At 31.2% G+C, this 24,995-nt stretch overlaps 1 protein-coding gene across 1 annotated transcript in view; it reads left to right on the top strand.

The window, feature by feature from the left end:
* The window catches only part of LOC139489596 (receptor-type tyrosine-protein phosphatase mu-like), a 107,852-nt gene extending 91,526 nt beyond the window's left edge, over positions 1-16,326 (top strand). The window contains exons 18-30 of the mRNA XM_071276190.1: positions 154-190; positions 575-672; positions 2,980-3,105; positions 5,023-5,168; positions 6,302-6,437; positions 7,125-7,274; positions 8,181-8,280; positions 9,251-9,324; positions 9,753-9,878; positions 10,911-11,021; positions 12,191-12,342; positions 12,715-12,850; positions 13,513-16,326. Coding sequence (XP_071132291.1) covers positions 154-190; positions 575-672; positions 2,980-3,105; positions 5,023-5,168; positions 6,302-6,437; positions 7,125-7,274; positions 8,181-8,280; positions 9,251-9,324; positions 9,753-9,878; positions 10,911-11,021; positions 12,191-12,342; positions 12,715-12,850; positions 13,513-13,593 — 1,473 coding nt within the window. The 3' untranslated portion in view covers positions 13,594-16,326. The remainder of the gene's footprint in view (positions 1-153; positions 191-574; positions 673-2,979; positions 3,106-5,022; positions 5,169-6,301; positions 6,438-7,124; positions 7,275-8,180; positions 8,281-9,250; positions 9,325-9,752; positions 9,879-10,910; positions 11,022-12,190; positions 12,343-12,714; positions 12,851-13,512) is intronic.
* Positions 16,327-24,995: the final 8,669 nt, after the last annotated feature.

Raw genomic sequence — 24,995 nt, 5'->3', positions numbered from 1 at the left:
ATTTTTTACGTACATTAAATGTTAATGTAAAAAATAACTTGAACGCTGAGCATACAAAAAAACGACCAATGCGTCATTAAATTTGAAGAACTCGTAATTTTAAATTTCACTCCTAAGATACCAAATTGACATAGTTCATTCATTTCATTTCAGAGTTATGACAAAGAAAGGGCATACATAGCATCACAAGGTTTGTTTCAGAAACTTGTTTTAGCCAATATTTTGTTTACCTAATTTCTATGATTTTATTGTATGTGGTTAAATTCTTCATTCCAAATTATTTTAAGCACCTCTGTTAAAGACTGATGCTTAATGACATCGCCATTTAAAAATTCATGTTCCAAGTCAAAAAATTGACAGGTGTATTTCATTTTATTTTATTCGTTTGAGCTTTTGATTTTACCATTTGATAAGGCACTTTTTTTATTATTTTCCTCGTAGTAATATTTTTCTTCTTTCTTTTTCTTTTTTGTTATAACTATAACTATTTTATTGTCATTTTTTTGTAATATCTACCGATAACTGTATTTACTATCATTTCAGTATTTGTATAATATTATGTTTGTACTTAAAGGTCCAAAACCGAATACTGTAAGAGATTTCTGGCACATGATCTGGCAGGAGAAAGTTGTCAAAATAGTGATGGTCACAAAACTAGAAAAGGGAAGAATGGTATGTATCAAGTATTTACAAAATTCTGATAACAGTTGTATCTTATGATAAAGTATCAATAAATTTACAAAGGCCATTTTTATCTATTTTATATATACAATGTATTCATAAAACAGAGCAAAAAGGAAATAACTGTCATTGTCTAGTCATGTGTTATATGTCTGAATACATTTCACTTTGCATATTTTGATTTTCATGAGGACTTTAATATTCTTCGTTTATAGTTTATTTTTTTGTGTTTCAGAAAAGATGTTTACCGGTTGAATATAAATATATACTTTTTTCTTTCTCTTAATGAATTATAAATAGGGCAGGGAATATATATATATATATATATATATATATATAACTCGTCTAAACATCAAGCCAACAATGTTAGATCTGTAAATTTGCTTTCGCAAATTTTTGGTTCTTCCCTCGCCGGGATTCGAACCCATGCTACTGTGATATCGTGACACCAAATCGCCTGCACTGCAGCCGTCCCGCTAGACCACACGACCACCTCGGCTCTCTAAAAAGAGCTTTCGCTGGCCATGTGTTACCTTTCCACGTCAGTTTTAATCTAGCGGCGTACTACAGTACATGATATATAAGGCATGAAGATATATATATATTACGGATTACAAATGTGTCGAGGTTTGTGATTGGATAACAACAAAGAGGTGTCAGTATATATTCAGGAAACTGCCGGGGTCTATACGACGTTTGTATCCCCAATTGGAACCTCAAAAACTTCATCATAACACCGGTTACTATGTGACGTAGTCAAAAGCTATCAGACTGTCAGAGGCTCACAGAAGGAAAATAATGACGTGCTTCAGTCAATAATACATTTCATACAAGATCACGCAATTTACACTTTTAATACTTAAAATTAATGTTAAAAGTGTTATTATAAATTATTACATACACGGTAAAATTATGTTCACAGCCAATTAGAAAAATACTTCACGTATGCCGAACATATCAGGTTGGGTTTTTCAACTTATTTATGTTTTGTCAACAAATACCTGCACTGGAAAATAACATTAAGTCAGGGGTAATCCGTAATATATGTGTCATTCAGGTCTCAGAGAGGGTATATACTGTGACATTCCCGGCTTAGGGCTTATATCTCCTTCGCCTTCGGCTCAGGGGATATAAACTCTAAGCCGGGAATATCACAGTATATACCCTGTCTGAGACCTGAATAACATATAATACTTTTTTCCTTCTCTTAATGAATTATAAATAAGCAGGGAAAACTGAAATGAGCAAGCAAACGCCAAAAAATAGCTATAAACAGATTATCATTGGTTAACTCAACTTGATTGCTTCTTTCCCTTTCTCCGTCCCGACTCAAACGAGAAAATCAATGCTGTTGGGATGACCAAGGATAATTAAGAAATAATTCTTTCATGCCATGCTCTATGCTCATTTTAACATGGGTAGGCATTATATTTGTTAATATCTTAATACCGAGCGTTAGCAAGGTATTAAATGTTTACAAATATAATGCCTACCCATGTTAAAATGAGCATAGAGCATGGCATGATAGAATTATTTCGATTCTAATAGGAATATTTTGAACTTTTGTACTTCGAAGCGGACCTATAGTTTACGCTCGAAATGTCGACATTTTGATTTGATGAACAAAAACGTTATAAAAAAATCGACAGTTTATCAATAAAAAAAAGAACAAAAACGTTTAAACTTTCTTTTAGAATGTTTTTATTTAATGTTCTAGCGAGCAACACCAACAAAACATGTCCATTTTGATCTCTGGCGTTGTTCAAAATCATCTGACGTTGCAATTTTAATTGTGACGTCAATCACGTGCAGCCCATGTTCTATTCGAATTAGAACATGGATTTGTACCCAAAGCTGAAGAAGAACGTCATACTAGAATGTATAATTAATGATTTAAGGCAGATAGTGTATGTTAGTTAAAAACAAATACATACACATCTTGTATCACGTTGAGTAACTGTGACCACGAATCTCTATGTTTATACATTAATGTTAATCTCAAATCATCTAGGAAATGTGTCTTTGAAACTAACAAACGTAGTCATGGCGATGCAACAATGTTGGGTTATTTGTTGGGTTGTCACTTTACATATAGTACTGTCATTTAGACAGGTGGCCCATTTTTACATTCGAGTAAACAATACATTATGAATCTGTTAATTGCATCTTTCTGTAGGCATAGGGTTACGCACATGTATAAACAAATTACATGTCGAACAAGTTATACAACATATGGGAAATAATATTATGCTATTTTTATTTTCATGTCTCCTTTATCTTGGAATTTCAAAATTTTAGAACAAACAGTATTGGCCTCAAAACATCAACAGGGCAATTGTTGTGGACAATTATAGACTTACAATGAAAGAGGAGATTCATTACACAGTTTATTCGTATAGACTTATTATTCTGCACAATAAAATGGTAACTATAATATGATAAGACCAGTTACATTCAAACTTTTGTTTGTGTATATGAATAACGTCTATTCACAACAAACTTAGAAGATAATAAATGAGAGTCAAAAATTACCGGAGGGACATTCAAACTCATCAGTCATAAATCAAAATGAGCGCTCGTCATGTGATCAGAGAATAAAATTCAATACATTGTAAATGTTATCTCAGAAATGTATAAAAACACTAATATCTTGATAGATATAAATCAGTCATCAAGGTTAAAGAAAATCTGCTGAAAGCACTTTAAGGATGTCGTCCAAAAACTTGAAAATCACCCCTTTTTATGAATAAAATTCCATAAATCAGAAACGAAAATCTAAATTTCATAAAAACCAAATGGGAGCTTAGAACAATATATTAAACAATTTACTAAAGTTTCATGTAAACTGCTGTGATTTATTTTCCGAAAACTGGAGAGTTCCATTTTTTATGAATAAAACCTCGCATCAAACCAGTAAACTTAAAATCTGAAATTTATAAGAATTGAAAAGGAGCTTACGCCAATTAATAAAAACAATTCACCAAAGTTTCAAGGAAACTGTTCAAAGCATTTATAAGTTATTGTCTGAAAACTAGAAAATCTCCTGTTTTGTAATGAATTGAACCCCAATAATTCGTAAACATAAAATCTAAAATTGATAAAAATCGTAAGGGAATTCATGTAGATACACGTAAAAAGAGGGACGAAAGATACCAAAGGGACAGTCAAACTCATAAATCTAAAACAAACTTACAACGCCATGGCTAAAGATGAAAAAGACAAACAAACAAGAGCACACACGACACAACATAGAAAACTAAAGAATAAACAACACGAACCAAACCAAAAAAACTAGGGGTGATCTCAGGTGCTCCGGAAGGGTAAATTATTTGCCAAAGTTTCTCGCAAATTGGTGAATTTATTTTGAGTTAATGTTCGACTTGATTGCCATGAACGGACAAACAACAGTATACCATAATACGTCATGTGATCAGGCGTATAAAAAGGAGAAAAAAAACAGTAATGGTTTATACTACAGAATATATCAAGCATGCTGTAATAAGATATAGGAAGATGTGGTATGAGTGCCAATTATAAACTCTCCATCCAAGTCGAAATTTATAAAAGTAAATCATTATAGGTAAAGGTACGGTTTTCAACACGGAGCTTATGCTCACACCGAACAAAAAGCTATAAAGGGCCCAACATTACTAGTGTAATACCATTCAAAGGGGAAGTCAGCGGTCTAATCTATATAAAAAACACATTAAATCCGACGTTTGATTTCAATTGCTTGATAATAATAGCAGATATTGAATACAGTTAAATGTTGGTGTGTACATAAGTCGAGCGATCACATTATGCAGATTACTATGATACATGTAACAGTTACCATTTTTGCGCAGTTTATGTAATAGGAAATGAATCTTCATATGAAGATACATTAAATCCTTAGCATTTTATTAATAAAAGACAACCTTACATATACTTTTTTGTTTTATTTGTTGTTGTAGACAAAACTATTTTTAACATTAATGCTGTTCAGTTAGAATTTAAAATATAGAAATGCGACATTTAAACACTTCAAATTTACTCTTTATAAGCATATATTTCGAGCAACATACACTGTTTTAGTAACATTTTAGAGAACTTACAATTTGGTATCTTATATTATGGGTTAACTAATGCACAATTGCAAATGAAATATACAAATCATTCTTTTTGACAGAAAATCGATACATCGATTGCTGCTTGATTTGAAATATATTTTGTTGTTGAAAGTTTTGTTGTAAAAAGAAAATAAATAATAAATTATGCATTTTTTAAGTATGAATTATTTTAGGTACCCAATAAATTATTACACAAAAGTTCTTGAGATGATGTTATTTTCTGTATTGATAGAATAAACAGGAACTGAAAGTTCACCAATTCCATTTTACACAGTGGCCGGATCATGGTGTACCAGATAGCATAAAATTGGTAAAATTTTACCGAAAAGTCAGAAGTGAAAAATGTGATAATAGTGGACCAATACTGGTGCACTGCAGGTGTGTTAGTTAACTGACATTATGTAATTTTCTTCACAAGACTTATATTATGTGGTAATTTTTTATAGAAACAGTATGGAGATCTTTCTATACATGAACCCAACGACAAGACATTTCTTTTATATAATTAGTCATTTATAAATCGGATTTGGAAACATGAGCGATTATATTGTATTGCATGCGTTTAGATAATTATGCATTTGTCTTTATACAAAACTACAGTTGTAAACCCTGTATTGGCATGCTGAGAGGCAAACAAATAATTATATTATTAATGGAAAAACTAACGCATTGCTAATGCAATTAACTAGTTACTGATCGGTCTTGAATTTAAATTCAAGCTTATTCAAGAATAAAAAATCACAACGGATGAATAAGGATTATTAGAAAAATGACAATAATAAAAATAATATGGTAGAAGATTTATTTTGATGGGACGAGTAAGCTAGATTAAATTGACGCGTCTTTTGATGCTGATAATAAAATTGTTTCAGCTATATATACAGAAAATTGTGTTTGTCAACTGATAGTTCATCAAAGCAAAAAAGGTTAAATACTTCGAATTCTGACAATTCCAATTGCAAGATCATACAATATTTGTGTTCAAGAGTCATTAACTTTAGTTTCATGTTTACAACCAACTCAATAGGTATCAATGTTCTGTTTTTACCTTAACAAATATTTTTTTTAAAGCGTTATATTTGCACCATGTTTAGAATCACAATAATGAAATGTAAGCAACTTAATACGTAAGTTGAAATTATATAATTATAAGACAGGAATGAATAGGATGGACTACACGTTTATTGACTTTACAGTCGAAAAAAGGGGAGTGGTAATAATTGGATTAAATGTTATTTGTAGCAGTAGTTCACACACTATTGTCGTGACACGTTTTAAATTCATGAGTATTATGGAACTGTAGAAGTCAAGTATAAATGAATTTCATTAAAAATTGTTTTCTCTCATAAAGTTGAAGTTCTGATTATATTAAATTTTGCAACATGCCTGTTTAAAACAATGCATATATTGAAAACGTCAGATTCAATTTGAAAATCCTAAGGATGTCAAAACTCAACATATGTATAATATATTACTGCTATAAGTATGTATATCTGATATATATGTTTCAGTGCTGGTATAGGGAGAACAGGTACATTCATTGCTATCGATGCCCTTTATGAGTATGGCAAAAAAGTAGGTCACGTTGATATTATGGAGTATGTTCAGATGATGAGGAAAGACAGAATGAATATGATTCAAACACATGTATGTAACATTTTAACAATACAAGTATTGTATACTGTATAAACTTATCTACCTATAGATAACTGGTACTTGATAGTTAAATTTAAAATTGCTCAATATGATATTTACGTATAAATAAGTTTTGTATGTTTTGTTAACCAATCAGACATACAGTATATAAATATGTAAATGGAAATAAAATAATTAATTTCACTGACTTTGATGGATAAAGGATACGACCAAACGATCCTACGACACCTTAAATTGTTACAAGATATAATCACGGATATTTAGTTACTGGTTATTTTGGGGTAAAATATTGTTCGTTTACATCGCCCTCTTTAGAAGACAGATCGAACTATAGGTGACTTTTAAAAAGCTGACGATGTTGTAGTTTAACCTTCTTATACAAATGGTTCACCATACTAATTGTTTATACGTGTATATTCATTGCTGTAGAATTTTGAATTACATATAGTTCAAGCTCTATTTACCAGAAGTCGGTAATTAATATTATACATATAGAGTGGATATATTGTGACTATCAAAGTTAACAAGTCAGATATTTTGTATGATTTACAATGTTGATTTTACAGTTTGCAAAATATGTTGTTTTGTTTGGTAAAAATGTGTAGACGTATAAATAGACAAATAGTATCATCTTCCTTTGTTTTTTTCACACTTCACAGCATCATTTTGTATTTGTAGGAACAATATGAGATCGTGTTTGAAGCACTTCTTGAATTATTCACTGTTCCTGATACGTCCATCCACAAAGATGATTTCTGTGGATATATAGAGAAGCAACAAAACAAAACATTACCAAAAAATCAAACAATGTACAGTGAAGAGTTTCAGGTACTTTTTTTCCTAATGTGTTCTACACAGCAGTAAATCTTCATAAAATATTTTTAAAATTCCAGATTTTTATATAAGAATATATGTATAATAAACTTGCGCTTAAAATGTACGATTTTCCTCAGCACGTTTTGTTCATTTGCATCATTAGACAAAACAAAAACATCATAATATTTCATTGAGAAGGACGTTAAACTTCATTATTTTAATTGCTAAAATAACTGAATTCACAAAATATCGTTTTAACTTAAATTGTTAACGATATTTATATATATATATATATATATATATACATGTCTAAATGCATTACATTTTCATGTTCTTCTACATGTCCGCTAAAAAAGGGTGTTACTCGAATGACAATGATAACACATCAGTTGATTTTGACTAAACTTGATATGGCAGAAGATTTTGGGTCAAAAGAATAAAGTAAGAGTTGGTTATAACTAATGTATCAGTGTCACCGTCCTAAAACAGATGAAGAAAATAGAAAAAAATGAAGACCATTGCCTTTTCGGAAGGATTCTTTTCTGCTTGTCCCCTTGTAACTTACAATTTTAAAAACTCAGTAATACACCTGTGAGGGACCCTATAAACAATCTTTGTTTAAATTCTTGCTGCTTCTGTTGCATCTGGCAACGTCATACAGTATTTTCCAATATTATAAAATTACTGAAAAACAAATAGTTAGGCACTTGTCATCCACAATTTTTGGATATATCACAATTTTGTACATTAGTATTGTTTGAAAAAACTGTAAGTTTCCTTTATAAGTGTGTAAAATTAATTGATGCTCCATTAAAGATTTGTAGTTTCCAAAGATCTTTATTTCGTCCTTTTTCAGTTTTAATTTTATATTAATACAAACAGCTTCTTATTTTTACATTTTAAATTTTTACACTTTAGAGATTGCGAACATTGCGTCCAGCATATTCTTCTAATCAGTTTACTGGTGCAAATTGTAAAGAAAATAAATCAAAGAACTCGACAATGAGCGTTCTCGCACGTAAGTAATGTTCAGTTTAAATTACATATATCCATGAATTATCGTTTCTTAAAGTGTAGATGATCGCAAACATAAAGTAATATATAACATCGTAAAAATCACATCAACAGTATAATAATTTCGTTATCAAAAACATATACAATATGATGTTAACTTTCTCTTAATAGAACAAATTAATATTTACATGTGGTATGTTGTATTCCTAAACTTTGTTGTAACAAATAGCGTGTCAAAATACAAATAACTTAAAAGAATGTGATTAATACATGTTATTACTTTCATCACGACGGAATGAGTAAAGTAAGAGTAGTAATAAAAGCATAAAAGAACAGAAACCGTAAGAAATACGTCCCAATAGTTTGATACAAAACCAAATATTCTAAGGCAGTTTTCATTGATTGAAAACAGCTGCTGAATGTACCGAATTACAGCAGCCGAAAATAATGCTATCAACAAAGACGAAAAAAATGACAACACCTGCGTACAATTATCTAAATTGACATGAAAGCTAAATAGATCTTGAAAATATCTGTGAATAAACTCATCATGAAAAACAATTTGTATTTGCTTTAGACGCGCGTTTCGTCTCCAAAAGACTCGTCAGTGCCGCTCGAATAATAAAGGTTAAAACGACTAAAAAAAGTCTGAAGTTGAAGAACATGGTGGACCAAATATTCAAAAAAAGTTTGCCAAACACAGCTAAGTTTACCGATACATGAGGTTGAAGCGTCTTATTATTTAAAAAAAGGAAACGTTTTGTTAACAGTTCATTTATAATTATGACCATATCAATGATAATTTTATCTATACAGACGTGCTGACTACTGGACTGATGATATCCTTGGGGAATAAACACTCTAGCGAATGTTCCAATTGTTAAATATCTCTGAGTGAATGGGAAAATTAAATTGCGATTCAACAATTGCAAACAATTGTTTGTATTGTGCTGTTTTAAAATTATTTCTTGCAGATGATCAATATAGACCTTACCTAATGTCTTACGGTAAAAACAGAAGTGACTACATTAATGCAGTTATAATTCCAGTGAGTTGAAGTTCACTTTATGTTCTTTAAAGCATCTTCATTTACAGTCGTCAAATGTAAGCCATACATACAGTACATGGAGGTTTCATATATCTCTCTTACTTATTTGAAGCGGAAAAGGTAGTATGCATCTATTTCGCATCGCTCGGCATAGATCATATGTAACTCGCGAAACACCTATGTTTTATTCTAAAATGTTCATATTTCGTCATTTTATAGTATTTCCTTAATTTTTAATGGAAGAAAATGGCATTAAATCCATCATATAATTAAAACAATTTTAAAATGGTTATCACGCAGATTAATGCATCTGCTGGGTAATAGTACAGTCGTTTGTTCACAATCAGTGTTAATATACATAACGTAAAAGATAGTATGATAGATACATGTAAAACAGACTGTTCCTTTTTTATTTTTGCTTAACTCAGGGCTATGCAGTTGATAGTAAAATGTTTGTAACACAGACCCCACTTGCGGAAACTGTAATTGATTTTTGGACAATGATGTACGATCACAGTTCCAGAATTATTGTTTTGTTGGATCCCGGAAATAAGGTGAGAACTGTTCCATTATATAATTTCCGAGTACATCAGGTAACTAGTAAATCATTGTAAATAGAAATGTGAAGATAAGCTTGCTTGTCTATGGTTTTACAGTATGATACTATTAAGATGCCTAATCGATGTCGAATTCATGAATATAACTTTGCCGCATCAGAATCTGACATTGCTTTAAAATAGTTTTCAAGTTGATGCATATAGATAGATATAGGAAGATGTGGTGTGAGTGCCAATGCGACAACTCTCCGTCCAAATAACAAATTATAAAAGTAAACCATAATAGGTCAATGTACGGCCTTCAACACGGAACCTTATCTCACACCTAACAACAAGCTTTAAAGGGCCCCAAAATAACTAGTGTAAAATCATTCAAACGGGGAAACCAACGGTCTAATCTATATAAAAAAAACGAAAAACGAGAAACACGTATAAATTACATAAGCAAACGACAATTACTGTACATCAGATTCCTGACTTAGGATAGGTGGATATTCATTAATAAAAAAAGGTGGTATGTAATGTTCATCTTTGAACAAACCTATTTTAATTTATGGTACACAGATATGAACACATTTTAATAGCAAACAGAATTATTTTTGCAAGCGGTTGTGTTTGCAAATATAAAAATATATTGTGAGTATATTTAGAAGTGCAAAGGAGTTAACAGATATCAAAGGAACTTAAAAACTCATTAGTCGAAAATATACCGACAAACAATAGTATGTCAAACAAAACATAGAAAACTTATGTTTGAGCAAAACGATCAACCCCTTCCAAAAATGGGGATGATATATAGTGCTCCGGAAAGGTAAGTAGAGTATATTGCATTGGGATTTATTATACATCTTACGAATACAGCAACAGAAGTACAAAAGTATAGTTTGCGATATAATTGATAAAATTACCGCAAAGCGTAACAAATCTCCGCCGAAATACGTTTAATTACAGAATTTTGAATGCAAACATAAAGTTTGGGTTAAACCTTTTGTAATTCGTGTTTTAAGGGAATTTGTTTCTTTTATCAAGGAAGCTCCATTATGGTTAGAAAAGAAAGAAATGCTACAGTTTGATGATTTCCGTATTATTTTAGAAAAGGAAAATTCACAAGGAGAGATTCAGCTATCTTTGAATCACACGGTTAGTACAATCTTTTGTTTTTAATATAACTGTAAAATCATCATTATATACACCGAACATTGGTTTACTACACGTATGTATTTGTTAGATTAATTTGTATATTTTTAGCTCACCTGGCCCGAAGGGCCAAGTGAGCTTTTCCCATCACTTGGCGTCCGGCGTCCGTCGTCGTCGTCCGTCGTCGTTAACTTTTACCAAAATCTTCTTCTCTGAAACTACTGGGCCAAATTTAACCAAACTTGACCAAAATCATCATTGGGGTATCTAGTTTAAAAAATGTGTGGCGTGACCCGGCCAACCAACCAAGATGGCCGCCACGGCTAAAAATAGAACATAGGGGTAAAATGTAGATTTTGGCTCATATCTCTGAAACCAAAGCATTTAGAGCAAATCTGACATGGGGTAAAATTGTTTATCAGGTCAAAATCAATCTGCCCTGCAATGAATCGGACAACCCGTTGTTGTGTTGCTGCCCCTGAATTGGTAATTTTAAGGAAATTTTGCTGTTTTTGGTTATTATCTTGAATATTATTATAGATAGAGATAAACTGTAAACAGCAATAATGTTCAGCAAAGTAAGATTTACAAATAGGTCAGCATGACTGAAATGGTCAGTTGACCCCTTTAGGAGTTATTGCCCTTTATAGTCAATTTTGAACCATTTTTCGTAAATCTTAGTTATCTTTTACAAAAATCTTCTCCTCTGAAACCACTGGGCCAAGTTCATTATAGATAGAGATAATTGTAAGCAGCAAGAATGTTCAGTAAAGTAAGATTTACAAACACATCACCATCACCAAAACACAATTTTGGCATGAATCCATCTGCGTCCTTTGTTTAATATTCACATAGACCAAGGTGAGCGACACAGGCTCTTTAGAGCCTCTAGTTTTTTGTAGACAGGAATTTGACAGATGTCTTTTAGTTGTTCTGTTGATAAATGGCGTTCGATTGTGTCTGGTTTTATTTTATAAAATTGTTGCCTTGTACTGCGGTATTTTTGTTAGACTTTTCTCCTACGGAGATAGCTGACATACTGTATTAAGAACTGAAGATAATTGTATTATTAGCCGTTGTTTAATATTGTCGTTTGAGTACTCTACTAAAAATCAGAAACATGATGTGTTTAAAGAATAAAATTAACTTTTTAGTATGATTTACGTTTACAGAAAAATCAAGAACAAATTTCAATCAATGTTTTTACTGCTGACGATTGGACGATCAGTAATGCACCCCCATTACCAGCAAATATGCTAGATCTTCTGCAACGTGTACAAAGCTGCTGGGAATCACACAACGGCCCTATCACTGTAGTTTGTAGGTAAGTCCTTCTTAAATAAAGGCAACAGTAGTATACCGCTGTTCAAACTCATAAATCCATGGACAAAAAACAAAATCGGGATTTTTTGTTATTTTACTTTTTGTAAAATCAGCGAATGCGACGATCCCATTGTTTGTATTTTATTAACATTAATTTGAACGTCGGTGAACAAATTTGGCTACATTTATAAATTTTATATATTTTTTTTTAATTTAGAATTAGCAAGGGAGTATATAGTTATATGTAATACTGAAATGCCCTCAATTTGACCTTAAATATTGAAACTTTACAATGAAATAAAAAGGATTATAATTAGTATTTGTTATAATGATCTAGTAAACTCTGTTACGCAATGTTTTGTCAATATTTCAGTGATGGTTGTAGTAAGAGTGGACTATTTGTTGCATTGCGATTGGTTTTGGAAAAAATGCAGATAGATCAGGAAATTGATATTTTCCAAGTAGTTAGAGAGATTCAATTAAGGCGACCAGAATTCCTTGAGGACTTTGTAAGTGTTAAGTTACGTGACAGTACTTTAAGGGTATTCAGTTAGCAATGACTGACATACGCTTATGCAAGATGCAGGGATAACTGGAACAGTTAAACAGTTAGACAACATTTTTTTCTTTGTTAATATTCAATTTATGAACAATTATACATCAATTGTTCTTTTTTGCCACATTTATGGACATACTATTTTCTGGTCGGATCCAAATGAGTGTTCGAACTCCAATTTCACGGTCAATTAAACATAGAAAATGATAGTACGATTAAAACATCCTAGTACTATGGACACATTTTTGTTTGTAATGATTTAATAGTCATTAGAAGGATTATCATACATTGTAGTATACCAATCCTCTATCAAAATAAATTATTGAGTCAAATGGATTAAATATGATTTATAATATTTGATCATTTTCATTATATGCAACAGATACAACTTGATTATATACATTTTAAGCTAGTATAGTTTTCGGTTATACGTTTTTGACAATTCAATTTTTGAAAAGCTTAATAATGTGTTCCGTATAAACTTTTGGGCTATTTATGACAAAGTGCTTTTATATGTTTTTCTTTTTTTAAGTAAATTTCTTTTGAAGATTTGATATAAAATCATTTGTACACTAGTGACTTTAGTATACCATTACTTTCCATTGTCTATTTCAGGACCAGTACGAGTACTGTTACAAGTGTGTCAGACTATTACTTGAGAGAGACTCTGATGATTCTCTCTATGCGAATATTTAATGGAGTTAACGTATTCTGTCATGTCCTTCTGTATTTATTGGCACCTTTTTATATAGTATTTATATGTACTTATTATCATCGCAGTAAAGCGTTTATAATTTCCATTTAACAACAACATATAAATAACACACATGCATTTAAAAAACAAACAAACTATATACAAACATTCATTTTGTAGTATCTGAAATACAAAATATAAATATTTATAATTAGGTCTTTCCACTTTTCTTGGAAAGACCTTTTGTTTTTCTTCTGATTATTTTTTTTTCTTCTGCCGTCTGAAATGCTTTTTTGTCTTACAAAATATCGAATGGATTTTTTGGCCAATGATGTTGTACAGTAATTGGGGTTTCAAAACTCACCCTGTATGACCAAATACTTATTCTTATAGGAGTTATCTCCCCGCATCCCCTTTTTCTTGTTATCGCTATATCTCTAAAACCGTAAAAGATTTTGGCAAACTGTTTTCACCAAAATGTTTGTCTACTCTTGAGGATTATTTGGTTAATTTTGACTTGAGTGATCGGAAGACATCTTATGGGAGTTATTTCCCTTTGAAGATTTAAGATAGGCGATTTGTTGGATAAATTCATACGTTATAAGTCGTAGAGGCCTACAGTCTTTTGATATGAAGTCCTTGGTCCATTTGAAGGAAATTGAGGTCAAGGTCAAACGTCAAGGTCATGTTCTTAATTTTGAATTTTGCTTGTTATCGTTATTCCACAGAAACTGTGATAGTAAATGATATGATGTGTTTGCCAAATAACTGTTTACAATAAGGCGCAACTTCAACTTATTTCAATCTAAGTGTTTTGGTTAACCCTTATAGGAGTTTTCTCCACTTATGTATTTCAAATCAGTATTTCTCCACAACCATACAAGTGATTGACATCCGGTCTTCCGTTTTGAGTTCACTGACCTATTACCTTGAAATTAAGATCAAGGTCGAAGGTCAAGGTCATGTAATAAATTTTGAATTTTGCTTGTTATCGTTAATCAAAGGAAACTGTTACAGTTAATGATATGATTTGTTTGCCAAATAACTGTTTACAAAAAGGCGCAACTTCAACATAGTTCAGTTGAAGTGTTTAGGTTAACCCTTATAGGAGTTTTCTCCCCTGATGTATTTGAAATCAGTATTTCTCCACAACCATACAATTGATTGACCTGGGGTCTTTTGATGTGAGATCACTGACCTATGACCTTGAAATTGAGGTCAAGGTCAAAGGTCAATTTGACGTTCAAGATTTTGACCTTTGCTAAAAATTATTTTCTGTTCATAATAAAACAATTAAGTCTTCTGCATATACCTATTAATCTTATTTTTTTTATCAATTTGAAGAACCAAATTACATCAACAAGGAGTGACATTTTCTAACATCGTTTTTTCAATTTCATTCTTATCGAGGTGGAAAGACCTTCAATTGTTCTCTGAAGAATTGGTTTTTAATTTTAATTAGGATCCTTTATACTTTGTAAGACTCATAAGGAAAAACAGGGACCTAGATGCCATGTATATGTTGTCATTATTACAGCTCTTTTTGATTGTCACCATATAAAGTTAATTTACGATTGTTAAGTACATGAAAATAGCTATAGGTTTGTATAAATTTTACTAAAATCGTACAGCTAAAGGTTTTCCTATGATACATATCATTTTGGCCTCTAATACGATAAATCAAAGTAATTGTTTTGATAATAGTTATATATACAAATGACTAATCACTTTGTTGAGTGTTTAAGTCAGATCTGTCTTTTCAAATTACAAACAATGTAGATTGAAAGTGTTGTTTGTAACTTTAATTGTAATGGATAATCTTAACATTTAATATGATTTTACTATATTTTACTATGAAGATTATTGTATACACATCATGATTGCTGTTATGTATATTGTTCCGTTCATTTAAATTAGAATCTTATTCTGTAATAACATAACAATAACGACATTGGTTGTCATTTGATTTTGTTTATGTGTACTAATGATTGCTAAAAAATGCAAAAACCTGATATAAGTAGCAGCATTTTTTATGAAGTCACTTACTATAAATAAATGACCACCGATACTTTTTTCTACCTTTTCACAATCGACATATGCACTCTGTACGTAACAGTATTTGAACGGTTCGTTAATTGTGTTTGTAAAGCAATGTACAATACTAAATACTCCATTTACTTCTGATTATAATGCTGAAGACTGTGATTCTTGTTTTTACGGAATTTCTATCAATATGGTACTTTAGTTTTATGTCCTTCCTTGTGCACTATTGGTTATCCCCCCCCCCCCCCCCTCCCGGAAATATGCAATCGGCTAACAATTTCTGAAAATACAAAAGATAAATTAAATGACAATGATAAATTTCCAAATATTGATCTAGACACTCGAGCCGGGGAACTAACTGTTATTAATCAGGCTAAACTGCAGGGTTGAAACTATCAACTTCCACTTCGACACCTGTGTTATATTCAAAAGATCAAAGTTTTAAATTTTAAAGATCTAGTGTGTCGTGGTATACATTTGAATTGATCATTAAGGACAATTATAGGGTCATATGATCTCCATATAAAATATTTTAACACTTCAATCGCTGTTCTGTTTGAAATATTATTCAAACTTCATATTGATACATTTACAAATTTGTAAAGTACCTTTTGTGATGTTTGACCATGTTTTCGAATTTTAGTACCATTGTTTTAGTGTTAACGCATTTTTGAAATAAACTAGATATTGTATGTACCTATCTTTTGTGTGCTATTAGTAAACATGATTCCACGTTTATTTTTGTATTTTGCTTGAAATATCACAGGCATGTACTATATATAATTTATGAAAAGAAAGAGGTTAATTCTACCAAACAAATTATTTCCCTACTATTATACCATGTAATTTATTTTCTTTGTCCTTCGTTTATAAAGTATACTAGTCAATAAAAGGTACACAAGTTTGAACTCCAATTGATCAGAACACACAGTGAATAGAAAAAAACTGATAAAGTATTCAAAGAAATACGTTCATTTTTCCAACAAATGCAGATGGTAACAATTGAAAACAACACGTTTAATAATTTCTTGTGTCCGAAACGCTTTTCTGGATTTACCTTCATCGGGAACGCTCAAAGCTTAACATTTGAAATCAGAAGATGTATAAGTACCACAACCGTTGATGAGCTATATGTCAAAAATACCTAAAATAAATAGCCTAATTTATATAAAGCCAACCTCGCTTGAGGGAGTTGAAACCTTAGTTTCTAAATAATATATAAATTTTGATACGAATCTTACCAAATTGCAAAATGAGAAAAAAACGTTTTATTGAATACAAGGATCAAACTAGCGGAAATGACGACAAAAATTGGACTCAATTTCCAAGATGAGAATTACGTATTTAAATAGTTGCAAAGGCATTCAAAAGTTTAAAAAGAAAGTCCATGTTTAAGTTTCATGTTTTAAGTTTTATATCGATTTTTGAACTTTTAGGTGAAAACACGATTTTTTAAAATAGCAACAACTGCTTAAAATTATATAGCGTATTTACCTTCGAACAGTGTATACAATTTTATTGAATATGGAAAACACATTCAGTTGACCCCTTAAGGAAGGTGTTATGGTCCTTTATAGTGAATGATAGTTTTTACCACTTCATATAAAACATGTATAATCAAATCCAAAACAGCTAAGAAGTCGTTAATTGAATATTTCATTTTGACGTAACACACTCGAGCTCGTTATTTTAAGTCATCTATGGATTTATTTTTACCATGGACACAAGTTCTAATGATGGACCCAAATTGTTGATTATTACTTAATATTTACATGTTTTACCTTTACATGTTAAATTAAGTATATTTGCATTTAAATACATAAAGTAAAGCTAATCATGTAGATTTGCAAATTAAGATGGTACAAAAGAGGTACGAAAGATACCAGAGGGACAGTCAAACTCATCGATCGAAAATAAACTGACAACGCCATGGCTAAAAATGAAAAAGACAAACAGACAAACAATAGTACACATGACACAACATAGAAACCTGAAAATAAGCAACACGGACCCCAGCAAAAACTAGGGGTGATCTCAGGTGCACCGGAAGGGTAAACAGATCCTAATCTACTTGTGGAACCCGTCGTGTTGCTTATGTGATAACAAATCCGGTAAAAAGTCTAATTCGGTAGGTCACATTCATAACATGAGAAGGGGATTGTAGTTACGACGTAAGGAACATATCCGATATCATTTGTGAAACAGATTTTCCATAACGGTCAACCAACTCGTGATGGCGTCCTTAACATTTACGAAGGGATGATTTCAACTTCACCATTTGGAACTCTTGGTTTAATAGTTTCCCCGAGAGCAGCAACCCTCTATCAAGAAAATCATTATAGGAAATGCAAGCACAGGAATATCGTATCAATTGGGAGATATATACCGCGTATGTAGGTGCTGCTTAAATGTTGCTTATTAGAAAAGGAAAGTTCACAATTGGAAAGCTGAAATCATCTCTTTTGTCGTAAAGTTTTGTTTTCAACCGACACTCACTGTCAATTTCTATATGTAAGTCAAGATATGAGGCCGACTTAACTGTATATGTAGTATCATTGATCTCTAGTTCGATGGGATAGATGCGTTCAACATAGTCACCAAATTTTGAATTATTTAATGAAAGAACATCACAATCGATTGTTTCAGTCTTCTGTTTAATTACATTCTCCTACTTTTTGATCCATGTTATTTTCCCTCTGTTACTTTTCAATACGTTTCTAGAAGATGAACAACAATGAAAATAATATTTTATTAATGGCGCTTTTTGTTGATTATACCTCCACCAGGAAACCTAATATTGAAAAGTCAATGATGTTTAGGAACCCCTACATTTAAAGAGTTATGTGAACATGAACTTAAAAAAACATAGGAATTCATCTCAGGTCAACTTTTTTCACACCAGCTGTTGAAATACAAGTTCCACAATATTTTTTTAATCCGTAATGGTCAATTCATGAAACGTTTGCTGTAAATCTTGAGCAGTAAAAACAGACAAAAAGAAATGAAAATAACACGTTATAAATGCCATGCGTCCGAAGCGATTTTCTGGATTAAACTTCCTCATGAACGTATAAATCAGAATACTCGAATAGTATTTGGAAGTCCAAGAATGTATAAAACCAAAACAATTGAAGAGCTTTACAAACATATGGACGCAAAAGAAATACATACATGATAAGAATAATTCCGTGAGTCCGAAACTCTTTTTTGGATTCACCTACATAAAATTGTACCAAATCTAGATACGATAGACCTTGTTATCAGAATTCAAAGCCTGACTTCAAAGTTATTGTGAAACTACATATTCTTGAGATGTCTTAAAGTAGATTTGGATATTTAAACATTTCAAAGATCTTTTGGAGTACATACAACCAATTTAAGTCACTTTCATCTTGCAAAAGATGGACGAAAGATACCAGAGGGACAATCAAACTCAAACTTGCGACAGTATTTAACATTTGATTTTTTTCCTACATTTTACACAATTATTCCCTATCATAAACTGGTAGAAAAATAACTAAAAAACACGTTTCATAAAGAACAATGGCGAAATTTGATACAAATATCTTAATTCTAAAAACATCACTCTTATTTAAATAAAAAATTCTCTGAAACTCATATCAAGATACTTGAATGCTTGATTAACAACATATTTGTTACGTTTGGTTTACGTGTTTTTCAACATACAACCGGCATTCCCATAGAAACCAACTGTACACGAAGATGAAACAACAGTTAACAGTATCTTTTAAATTTACTTTCCGCTACATAGATAATGTTCTCGCACTTAATAATGCTAAAGTTGCTGCCTATGTTCAACGCATCTATCCTATGGAACCTAAGATATACATACCTGATATACAACAGATACAGTAAATTCTGCCTTATATCTTGAATCACATCAAGAAATTGACAATTATAGTCGGTTAAAAACAAAACTTTACGACACAAGAGATGATTTAAGCTTCCCGTTTGTGAACATTTAATTTCTATTTAGCAACTTTCCAGCATACGGAGTATATATTTCCTATTTATATGATAATTCCCGGGCTTGTTCTTCCTAACATGATTTCCTTAATAGAAAGTTGCTGCTAACAAGGAAGCTGTTAAACCAAGAGTTCTACTTTGGAAATTTTACTTTTGCACTTACCTGCTATCATTTCATTATGCATAACATTTTCAGTCCAATTATTTTTTCCGTCGAAATCCATTTTTTTGTCATGCTGTTTCATACATGTACAAATTTCTACGATATTGATAGACTTTTGCACAACTAATAGTACAAATATGTTCAATGAACGTGCGTACGGTACTAAAGATAGCATACAAATTTCAGAGTGAATGAATCGTACAGTACCAAAATTATGAGGTCATTTTTTCCAAGTTATAATTATTGACTGCAAATAAAACAACGGGTTTCTTCTTCGCATGTGTGTATTTTAATTAACAACAAATCGTCAAATACAAGGTCGCATTTAGTGTAAGAGCCAACTAACTGAATGTGAATGTAAACAATTACATGTATATGCAACTGTACGACCTTCAATAATGAGATAAACAAGTACCGGATAATCGGCTACAAAAGACCTGACATTCAAATTATTTCTCAAATGAACTCAATTGAGTAAAACTTATGGCCAATTTTATAACAAAACAATTTATAAAAGACAAATATGACAGAAATGGACCAACGACAACCACCCAATAAGAGGCTCCTGACTTGGGACGGACACTGATAAGATGTTGCGGGATTAAACATGTTTTACATCAGTTGATAAATCAGTAGGTCCTTTTTTTAAATACTAAGGCTTTTCTACCAAAGGAATAGATTACCTTAGCTATATTTGACAAAACCTTTAGGAATGTGGGTCCTCAATGCTCAACAATTCGTACTGTTTTGGCCTTTTTAACTTTTTGGGATTCGAGCGTCATTTGTAGACGTAAAACGCGTCTGTCGAAATACAAAATTTAATCTTTGTATATATATGATGAGTTTATTTTAAGTACGACAATTTGTCGCTATTGTTCTAACACATTAAAAGTTTTCTGATGTATAAAGATTTATTTACTTTCGTGACTTTTGTTTAACTCCGGACAAAAATTGTACCATGCTTTTGGAAGAAAACGTTGAGAGTTTGGGGACTTTTAATTGCTTTAAAAAATAATAGTTATATCTTAATTTTGATCATTTGGTGAGGAGGGGATTGAGCTACACGTATGCAATGCAACCTTCTTTTTTATAACGATGAAATCTTTTTTTTTTTTTTTTCATTCACTTAAAATATATGGCGTGTAAGTTACAAAGCGTACTTAAGTTGTGAATTTATTTTTCACTAGTTTTATAAACACACCCCTTATTTGTTAAACATATTACAGTATCTGGTGACACATCTATGCTTGACTGATATAGGTGACACTATTTCGTTATTCACAATGAAAAAAGCAAATTTATATAACTAGTTTTTCTATTTTTATTTTATTATTGTGTTCTTCTTGAAAGTAGGTGTTCGTTTAGAATATAAACTTGATGATGATTTATTGCAATTTATTGTTTGGAATATAGTACATGTGATATTTCAGTTTTTACATGCTGATACTTAATGAAGATCCATATTTAATAACGTACAAGGTAATGATAATTCAGAAATTATTGCGTGCATATAATATTTAGATTTTTAACGAATGGACAACATTGCGAGTTTAATTATTGCCATTACAAACAAATCTTTATAAAGATCTATGTTTCTGTTATCAAAATACGAGTTCTATTATTGCGGTTCTCACCCAGTTGCATTATTCGCATTAATTAAACGTCGCGATAATTTCTGAATTCACAGTACTCATTTTACTGCATCAGAGGGCATTGTAAATAGTTTGAAATTCGGTGTGTCCACTGCACTTGTTCTTATCATAAATGATTCACAGTACTATTTAAATCATATTCCAGCGATTTCTATATTGTGCTTTTTTTTGTGGTGCATGACCGATAAATTGTATAGTCATTTCATGTAAACAGACTTTTTATGACCTATCGAAATCATTTGAAATCATTGACTCCAAGGAAAAGTTCACCTAAGGTCAGTCAGTTACATCTGTTTTGGGTATTTGTCTGAAAATCTTTTTATATTCGTAATTTATAAGAGATTTTCTTATAACATTTTAGCCCCACTTACCAAGTCTGAACCAAGTCAGGAATATGACAGTTCTTGTCCATTTGTTTTTGAAGCGTTTTGTTATTTGATTTTGCCATGTGATTATGGACTGTCCGAATTGATTTTCCTCTAAGTTCAGTATTTTTGTGATTTTACTTTTTACATGTAATGTTTTTACGTTGTTCTACAATAAATTATATGGTTCAATGCTGACCCCCTACGGATCCATAAAGGGTTAGTAAAATACATAGGGGTTGAGGCCAAAGGTCATCGGTGACCTATATTCTTTATAAAAAAAAATGAACTGTTCTTAAATTAAACTATTGTAAAATTTAGGCGATTTTTGTAATTTTGTTCTTTTGTTATTACGATTCTACTTTTGTTTCTCCTGTCAGTTCAACCTTAACAAAAATGTATACTTCTTTCGAAGGAAGATTGTGAGGTTAAATTAACGGTGACCCAATATTTGTATTTACTTTTTCCATTAATATTAGAATAAAGTATATTGATAGAAAAAAAAGGGAAATCCTATATTTTTTTTATTTTTTTTATTTAACCCATATGATTAAACCAAGAGAGATCACGAACTATATATACTTTTAAGCTATAAACGAATATACAGGTCCCTCGCATAGAGCATACATAGCAGATTTTATTTCTGTACATTTGTCCGACTTTTCATTAAAATACCATGTTTTCCGTAATATTCAAAGCATATAGTAGAATGAATCCTCTTGCTTGAGTCACTATAATACCGTACCGACGAAATGCAAACGTAGGAATTGGATTTGCTGCACATGATTTTGTTTGCACAATTGATAATTTAAAATCAAAATCCATAACAAGCAGTTTTTTTGTAATGTCTTTGGGAAAATCGTGCTATATTCCTTGTAGATCAATGATACTCTGTAAGAAAACCCAAGTTGATTGGTGTTTGTTGATTTGAAACTATAAAATCATTTTGTGGCGTTCAGTATATTTTTTTTTTGTGGGAGAACTGTAGGTAAAAAAAAACCAATACTAGTCAAGTAAGGGTGAGATCAATCACGTGCCACGTGCGAGTTCCGAGCTCACAACATCAGTGATCGACAGACTAGTGATACAGCAGTTCGTTTACATACTTGGCCACTGGAACCCTTCTGTGCTCCGAAATAAATTTTATTATGCTAAACGCATTGGGTTTTTGTTTTGCAACAAGTTATGCTGAAATAAACCCGGCTGATCTCGACGCGTTCTTCTCAATTTTCCCTGATAAATTGAAGGAGAAGTAGTTAAGCTTTCGACATACTTTCAAACGTCTAACATTAATGTACATAAAAAAGGCAGGTTTAGTGGTATATAGATACAATGGATAAGAGTGGATTCTTGAAAACTATTGTGCTTTTGTCTTTTCAAATTAAAGCCTATTCTTAGATAGAAGGTATGGTAAGTGATGATATCGTGTCCCAGGATTAAATATCATACTTAAAATACATCCAGACTAAAATACACACGAAATGCTGATATATTGTTGTCACATCCATGCATTGTAAATTGTTTCTTTTTTAGACTTTCGTGATTTTTATATACGTGTAAGTATATCATAAATCAAGTATGGGAATTTGAACCAAATCGGTGAACACGATATTTGACAGCGAATGCTCCATTAATCATCATTTATTTTTCAGATTAATAGTAGTCCAGACTGTACCTTCTCTATATAACATCAGCTAATATGTTATTAGTGTGGCTAATTCACACAACTGTTCAGGTGTTAGTTACAGCCCAAAGTAAGTATTTTTTGGTGTATTCCAGTTATATTTCTATACATTTAAACATCAACTTAACGCTCAACTTTTGCTTTAATCTCATCGCCAATTACTGGATTCGAGAAGATGGAAATCAAAATGCATGACTGTACACTTGCACTTATTAATCAATTATCAATGTCAGTCATATTTAGCTAATATATAATTCTCATTGCTTTGTTATTGCTAAAAAGTCAGAGAAAGTAAACTTATTCGAAACTAAGTAATACTATTAAATACATAAATGTGGTGTTTTTACTGTCTTCTGATTGGTTAAAAGTTACTTTTATTTTCAATGTTGTAATTTCTTATGGCGACATGCACACCCTGACGTTGTATATGCATACGTCAACATGTGTGTACATTCTTCTTTATAATAGAAATAATATAAAAAGTTCTGTGAACCTTAATTTTGATAGAAATATATTTATAATGAATGGCAATACTTAATTTTGAATTAATTAAACCATAATTATTTTTTTTACTCGTCACATTTTACATAATACGCTTCGAGGGTTATTCAATGTGAAGAGTCAAAAAATAATTTTATGGTTCAATAAATTCATAATAAATTAAAGCCATTCATAAGATAGTGCTTTTGAAATATATCTGAAAAATAAAAAGTTATTATATCAAATTTTATAATAAGACACAAAAACTGTACATTGGATTTATTGCCGTTATGAGACAAGAATATACATGGAGAGCGTAAGACATTGATTGGGAAGGCTATGAGGTCCAATGACAAATATTACCTGCAGATCCGGACTAGAGTATATCATTAAGGGATGATAATTGACAATTGTTTATAATAACAAATAAATTCATTTTGCATTATTAATTTGGCGCTTATGAAAGACAGTTATATCCACCAAGGAAAAATTAAAAGACAACAGATAGGTGTTAGTAAAAAATACTTTCTTTTGTACTGCTAATTCTTACTTTTGTCATATCTCATATACTGTCATATCCATGTATTCTAACACAAATTGGTGAAAGTTTAAATACAATTCTATATAATTTTTTTAAAGGTACAATAGTTTTTAATATCATTATTATCAGTATTATTTAAAAAATATATTGCTTACTTACTTAATCATTCGTTTAATTGTAATAATGAAATCATATATAAAATGTCAAGTTTAAAAGAGGGACAAAAGATACCAAAGGGACAGTCAAACTCATAAATCTAAAACAAACTGACAACGCCATGGCTAAAAATAAAAAAGACAAACAGAAAAACAATAGTACACACGACACAACATAGAAAACTAAAGAATAAACAACACGAACCCCACCAAAAACTAGGGGAGATCTCAGGTGCTCCGGAAGGGTAAGCAGATCCTGCTCCACATGTGGCACCCGTCGTGTTGCTTAAGTGATTACAAATCCGGTAAATAGTCTAATTCGGTAGGTCATATT

Source organism: Mytilus edulis, chromosome 1 (genome assembly GCF_963676685.1).
Source record: "Mytilus edulis chromosome 1, xbMytEdul2.2, whole genome shotgun sequence".
NCBI lineage: Eukaryota > Metazoa > Mollusca > Bivalvia > Mytilida > Mytilidae > Mytilus > Mytilus edulis.
Note: the sequence above shows the minus strand (reverse complement) of the source record. Positions and strands in the feature narration are given on the sequence as shown.